Here is a 7,180-nt window from a genome sequence, read left to right on the forward strand (position 1 = left end):
TTTGAATTTGCATATGAGTAATTGATGGTCTGTTCCACAGTCTGCCCCTGGTCTTGTTTTCACTGATGATATGGAGCTTTTCCATCATCTCTTTCCACAGATGTAGTCAGTTTGATTTCTATGTATTCCATCTGGTGAGATCCATGTGTGTAGTTGTCTCTTATTACACTGTTTAAAGAAGGTATTTGAATAAATCATTGGTTTTGCAGAATTCTATCATGTGTTCTCCAGCATCATTTCTATCCCCAAGGCCATATTTTCTAATTACTGATCCTTCCTCTTTGCTCCCAACCTTTGCGTTCCAATCACCAGTAATGATCAATTCATTTTGATCGCATGTTTGATCGATATCAGATTGAAGAAGTTGGTTGTTGTTGTTGTTGAGTGCCATTGAGTCAGTTCCGACCCATAGCAACCCTGTATAGGGTTTCCGAGGAGCAGCTGGTGAGCTTGAGCTGCCAACCTTGCAGTTCAAATGGCTTTGCAGTCTGGCGCATTAACTCACAGCGCCACACCTTGTTGTTAAATGTTGTCGAATTGGTTCTGACCCATAATGACCCTGTATAAGGTTTCCAAGGAGCAGCTGGTGAACTTGAACCACCAACCTTGTGCTTCAAAACAACAGCATATTAACCCACAGTGCCACACTAGATAGCTAGAGCTACCCTATAATATTTCCTTGGGAAACCTTACCCCAACTGGCCTACAGCCCTGATCTTGCCCCTTCAGACTTTTTATTCCAAAACTCAAAGAACATTGAAAGATACATGATTTGAGTCCTTCAAGAATGCTAAAACTGCTTTTTGAGATGTAAATCAAAGTATGCAAAATTTTCTGAGAAAAGGTTGGGAAAATCAATACACCTTCTTCAGAAGTGTATAGACCTAGATGGAAGATGTCAGTCAAGAAACAATAGCTTCACGTTTTGATATTTTGTGTTTAATAATGATTTCTATGATTTTGTAGCAATACTTTTTTAATTACCCTCATATATTCTGACCATAAAGTTTATTTACCAAGTTGAGTTTCTGTTTCTAAGAAGAAACTTAAGTATGGACCTCTATACCATCTCACCATTTCACCCTGTCTTGAACAGCACTTTCCACAGCTGTAGGTAGCAACAACTAGGAAAAGAGAGAGAGTTTTCCTTTTCTGATCTCCTTAAGTCCCTGACAGAGCCTCAGTACCAAGACAGACTCAGAAGACGAATGGGGCTTATTGATATTTACTGTGGAAAAACTTCCCTGGTGTTTTTTGCTTGTTTTTTAAATATTAAAAGCAATTGTATTTTTCAAATATTTTCTGTGGGTTTGTTTTTTTTTTTAATGTAGTTTGTTGCATTTCTAAAAGAACAAATTATCCACCCATTGGTGATATCCACCCATCATTGGTGATGGTGTTGTGCCGTGGAGCCAGTTTACTCCTAGTGACCCTGCGTAGGGTTTCTGAGTCTATATATCTTTACAGGAGCAGAAAGCCTCATCTTTCTGCCACGGAACCACTGCTAGTTTCTCACCGCTGACTTTGAGGTTAGCAGCCAGACTTGTAACCCCTATGCTACCAGAGCTCCTTTATCCACCCAGTAGTTATTTTTATTTGGCTCATCAGCAGTTTAGGAATGCAGGTGGTTACTTCTTTTCTGGCTTTGGTGTAAGAGTCTATTTTGCTATTTTCACATTGTCTGCATGGATCATTCTATTCAGTATTCCAAAGTATTGAGAAGACTCATAACTTGGATTTCTTTTTAAGTGTAACTCTTTTTTTTTTTTTTTTTTACGTGAGGTAAAATTCACATAACATGCAAGCAGCCATTTTTAATTGAACATTTGAGTGGCATGTAGAACATTTGCAGTGTTGTACAACCATCTCTGTCTGGTTTTTATCACCCTAAATATAACATGGAATTTTTAACTCAGCTTTTTTGTGGCAGGGTTGAGGAAGGATAGAATACTAGTTTTCATTGTTTCATTTGCTTATATTCTGCTATAAAGTACTGAATTATAACTATATTTACCTTTAGGTGATTTCAAGTGTCCTGTCAAAGAGGAAATAGCAATTACCAGTGGTGAATGGGAAGTTCTTGGCCGCCATGGATCCAATGTATGTTCTTTTACTTTGCTAATAGGTTTGGTTGTCATCTGCTGTGTGTATGCGCAGTACAACTTAGTATGATTCCAGTACTTTGTAAAAAATGTTAGGGTCTAAAAGAACTCAGATATTTGGAAAGAAAGAATCTTCATTTAAACTACAATTCTCACCTATTGTATTGTACTGGTGTTAGCTGTGTTCTGATTGCTGATGAGCACTATTTTCAAACATATTGTTGCTACTTAATAAAGAAGGACTGGTTTACCCTTACAGTGTCTGGTAAAAGTTGTTAGGATATGGCTTCTACATTGGAACTTGCGTTTATCTATTTATCTTATCTCACAAATTTAAACTTTGAGCCAGCACCTATGAAGAGCTTAGAATGATAAGGGAAGAGGAGGGAAATCCATCCTCGTTTCAGCCTCAAGGTGTAGTACTCTGTAGCCATTAAGTGAATTCTATTTTTCTTTTGCCTTTCATGTTATTGATAAGTGCTGTCGAGTCGGTTCCTATTCATAGTGTCCCTTTATAGGGTTTCTTGAGGAGCAGCTGGTGGGTTTGAACTGCCAACATTGTGGTTAGCAGTCCAGTGCTTATTTTGCAGTGCCACACCAGGACTCCTTTCATAGCCTGTTCATTTATTTCAACTTTCTGTTAGGTGGTTAATTTCATAAGCTCTCTTAAGAACTCCATCCCTTGTTGGTGTGACACGTACAGTTAAGGTGACGGGTGCCATCAGGATTGGGCCTCAATGTGATTTCCTCAGGTGGATATGGAGATTTATTGAAGTATCATGTGTCCTGATTACTCTAGAGGTCACTTGCAGTCCCCAAGAGAATGAAAGTTCAGGTGCCAGGTTTGTTTTTGTTGGTAAAACGTTAGAACATCACAGGTGATCTTTAAAGTCTAATTCCCACTGAGTGTTTCATATGACCTTGGAGTTATATATCCAAATATATATATATTTTTTTCTTTTTAGGGACCTTGGATGCTAAGAATAATCTTTGTGTAGAATTCTAGGTTCAATGATAAAAAAAATTACATTTATGAATATTTTATGCATGTAACAGAGGACAAGACCCATTAAATAATACTGAGAGAACCCCCAAAAGATATTTACATAGATCTGAACTTCTGAGCCAACCTAAATATGCCTCTATTGCTTGCTGTTATGCACATCAATTGTTCTTCATGCCTCGCTTATTCATGTGATATTTCTTTTCTGTTTTCTTTCTCTCTTTGCTTTTTGTTTTTTAAGTTAACCTTTTTTCTTCTCTGAGTTTTTCCTGTGACCCTGTTCCCACCCAAAAATTTCTCCTTGGATGAAGCTTTGAGACTTAGGCTTTTAGGCCCAGATGACCCTGACTATTGAAGTTTGGTCCCTGAGCCAGCAATAAAGCATCAGCATTACCCAGGGATTTGGTAGAAATACAAATTATTGGGTTCACTCCATACCCCCTGAATCAGAAACTGGCTGTGGAACCCAGCAATCTGTGTTTAACAAGCTCTCTGGTGATTCTGATAACTTCTGTTGAATGTTGTTATTGTTATATGCCATGGAGTTGGTTCCGACTCATAGCAACCCTGTACAGGGTTTCTGAGGACGTAAATCTTTACAGAAGCAGAACACCTCATCTTTCTCCTGCGAACAGCTGATAGTTTCGAACTGCTGATCTTGTGGTTCACAGCCTAATTCGTAACCACTACGCTACTAGAGCACCTTAAAAACGAACCATAATAGATGGAGGAGGAAAGTGCCCAGTTCCTTCTTTAGTTTTGAAAGACCTGACTCCCAGCTGCTAAATCAGGAGTGGCACCAGTCCTAACATTTGTAAGATACTAACACAGACCTGGGAAGTTTTCTGATTGCTCTGCCATTCCCTATCCTTTGTATCTCTTTCTGTCCATGTTATATGGACCTATTCAATCTCAAATGCTTATTAATCTAAGAAATGCTTGATGATGGAGACGTCTCCTGAGAAAAATGTGACTCTTAAAGACACGTGTGTTTTCTTTACTGTGTAAAAAATTATTTTGAGTTTTTTGTTAAACATTGTTTGAGTTGACTGATAAAAGATTTTTTAAAGAGAACAGTAAAAGAAAACAACTTATTTAGACTCTACTGCAATTTGGGGAAGAATAGTAAGTGAATTCAGCTATGTTTGCTTATATATTTTTTGAGGTCTGAATGAAGACTTAAAAGATCTGTACTTATTTATAAACTATACCAGTATTTAAGCTGTGATTAAGTTCAAGTATTCTTTAACCCAATAGATAAAACACTTCCACATTTGTACAAAAGACCCAAAAAGTACTGGCTGAGATAGTGTTGCCCTGAGAAATAATACAGGATGCTAAAATTAAACTCTTTCAGGTAGGTGTGAAAGGTTGACCTAAACTGCACTGTAAGTTTTTTGTTTCCATGCAAAGAGTTGTAATAATGAAATAAATAAGCATACTTTCTGACCAGATAGGAAATGACATCATCATACAATATCAACAGTGTACAATTCAGGTATTGTTATTTCTTCTAGGCAGGATCTGTTTTTAGCTGTAAGTCATAAACAAAATTAACTTTTGTTGTTTTTTTATTAGCATTGTTGACAAAATAGAAGAAGATGGAAAAGTCAAAAGAGCAGCTCAAATGATGTAGACCACAATTGGGACCTGAGAACTATCTAGATATTAATGCTGTTTGTTGTCTTTTTGGCCTTGCCAAAGTGATGCTACCATTGATTTTTTTGTTGTTGGTGGTGGTGTTTTGACAGATCCAGGTTGATGAAGTCAGGAAGTTGGTATATTTTGAAGGCACCAAAGACTCTCCTTTAGAACATCACCTGTATGTGGCCAGTTATGTAAATCCTGGAGAAGTTACAAGGCTGACTGACCGGGGCTATTCCCACTCATGCTGCATCAGCCAGGTATTAAGTCCTTCTGTGAAAAGCGTTTCCTGTCAAATCAAAATCCCTCTGTTTATATAGAATGCCTTTTGAGTGACTTAAAAATTGGTGAAATTGATTCTGTTTTTAGGAAAAACTTTAACAAGCTTAGCCTTAACTTCAGCATTGTTTATGTATGTGCACAGCCAAACCCTTACTCTACTGCTGCCATAGCCTTAGTGCAGCTATAATAGTAGGTAATCCATCTTTTGTCACTCTTCCCTGGGGAAAAGCAATAATTGTTTCTCTTTTCTCTAGCATTGTGACTTCTTTATAAGTAAGTATAGTAACCAGAAAAGTCCACACTGTGTGTCCCTTTACAAGCTGTCAAGTACTGAAGAAGACACAAAAACAAAGGAATTCTGGGCCACCATTTTGGATTCAGCAGGTACTTACTTATTTCCCCTGTACCTCGCCTTAAGTAGTTAGTGCAGTAGTGCCTTATGTCTACTGAGCATCTGATTACCCCGCCCCCACAATCCTATCAACTAACCAACAAGATAAGTTATCTGCTATTTCAGTCAGGAGCAGGTCTAAATGAACCTTTATTTAAAATAGTCAAGGTGTCTGCTAGGAAACTTGATATAATCCACACATTTGGATGGTTCTCCTGATAAACAGATGAGCTTGAAGATACGGTGTACTGATTTGTTGTTATTAAGTGCCACTGAGTCGGTTCTGACCCAGAGTGACCCTGTATATGGTTTCCGAGGACCAGCTGTTGAGCTTGAACCGCTGACCTTGCAGTTCAAATGACTTTGCAGTCTGGCGCATTAACCTACAGTGCCACACCAGGGCTGGTAAAAGCAGGTGCAGCTTTGAGGAGTAGCCAGCTGGTAGCTCTTTTCATCTTTTAAACTACTCTGCATTAGCCGTGTTTATTATATAAAAGGAAGAAAAACACTTGCTCTGTATAGGGCTGAACCTGGTAAGTGGGTTACAAGTTGGGCTGCAAAAAGCAAGGCCAACAGTTCGAATCTACCAGCTTCTACACAAGAGAAAGACGAAGCGTTCTACTTCTGTAAAACTTTACACTCTCAGAAAACCCTGTACAGGATCTCTGTGAGTCGTAACTGACTCAGCATCACCATCATCACCACCACCGCCATATAGAGCTGAAGGAGACCTGCTAGGTAGTGGGTTACAGGGTTGAGTTGCAAAACTGCAAGGTCAACAGTTCAAACCTACCAGCTGTTCCGCAGAAGAAAGATGAGGCTATCTGCTCCTATAAAGATTTATAGCCTCTGAAATCCTTTACCTGGTTACAAGTTGGAATTGACCCCACAGCATCTATCTTTTAACACATTGTGCCCCGAACTCTTTTCCTGGTAAGTATTTCTTTTACTGATAGCTGCTAAAGTAGCCCTGGTGTTGCAGTGGTCAAGCACTCAGCTGCTAACTTCAAAGTTGGCAATGTGAACTCATTAGTGGCTGGCTCTGTGGGAGAAAGGTCGGGCAATATCCCTTAAAAACTACAGCCCAGGAAACCCTGTGGGCTGTTTGGCTCTGTCATCGAGGGTCACTCTGAATTGCAGTCAACTCAGTGGTGCACAGCATATCTGACAGTAGCATAATCAGTGCCGGGGAATCATCAAAGGATTTAGATATGTTTTAATGTTCACAAGCAGAATTTATAATGTGATGAATTATGCTTAGAGTAAGGGTGGGTAACTTCCAGCCCATGGGTCATATGCCGGCTGTGAAATCATTTGGTTTGACTCTGCCAAGGCAACTGAGTTCCAACCATCACATCATTGTTAAGTGCTGTCAAGTCATTCAAACAACCATGTGGTCCAGTGCTTTTCCTACAGCAAGCGCCACACCAGGACTCCCAGCCATCATGTTGTTGTTGTTGTTAAGCGCCACTGAGTTCTCAGGTTCCGACTCAGTAGCAACCCTGTAAAGGGTTTCCAAGGAGTGGCTGGTGAGCTTGAACTACCAACCTTGCTGTTCAGACTGACCTTACAGTCCAGTGCATTAACCTACAGCACCACACCAGGACTCCTTGCCATCACGTTGTTGTTCAGTGCCGTCGAGTTGATTCCGACCCATAGTGACCCTGTATAGAGTTTCCAGGAGCAGCTGGTGAGCTTGAACCATTAACCTTGCTGTTCAAACGACTTTGCAGTTTGACACATTAGCCCACAGTGCCA

At 39.5% G+C, this 7,180-nt stretch overlaps 1 protein-coding gene across 3 annotated transcripts in view; it reads left to right on the forward strand.

Annotated features, from left to right (window-relative positions):
- The window catches only part of DPP8 (dipeptidyl-peptidase 8), a 59,444-nt gene that overhangs the window by 33,570 nt on the left and 18,694 nt on the right, over nucleotides 1-7,180 (forward strand). For all 3 annotated transcript variants that reach the window (XM_006831527.1, XM_006831528.1, XM_006831526.1), the window contains 3 exons: nucleotides 2,021-2,100; nucleotides 4,857-5,009; nucleotides 5,286-5,415. In XM_006831527.1, the coding sequence (XP_006831590.1) occupies nucleotides 2,021-2,100; nucleotides 4,857-5,009; nucleotides 5,286-5,415 (363 nt within the window). The remainder of the gene's footprint in view (nucleotides 1-2,020; nucleotides 2,101-4,856; nucleotides 5,010-5,285; nucleotides 5,416-7,180) is intronic.

Source organism: Chrysochloris asiatica, unplaced genomic scaffold (genome assembly GCF_000296735.1).
Source record: "Chrysochloris asiatica unplaced genomic scaffold, ChrAsi1.0 scaffold00004, whole genome shotgun sequence".
Lineage (NCBI taxonomy): Eukaryota > Metazoa > Chordata > Mammalia > Afrosoricida > Chrysochloridae > Chrysochloris > Chrysochloris asiatica.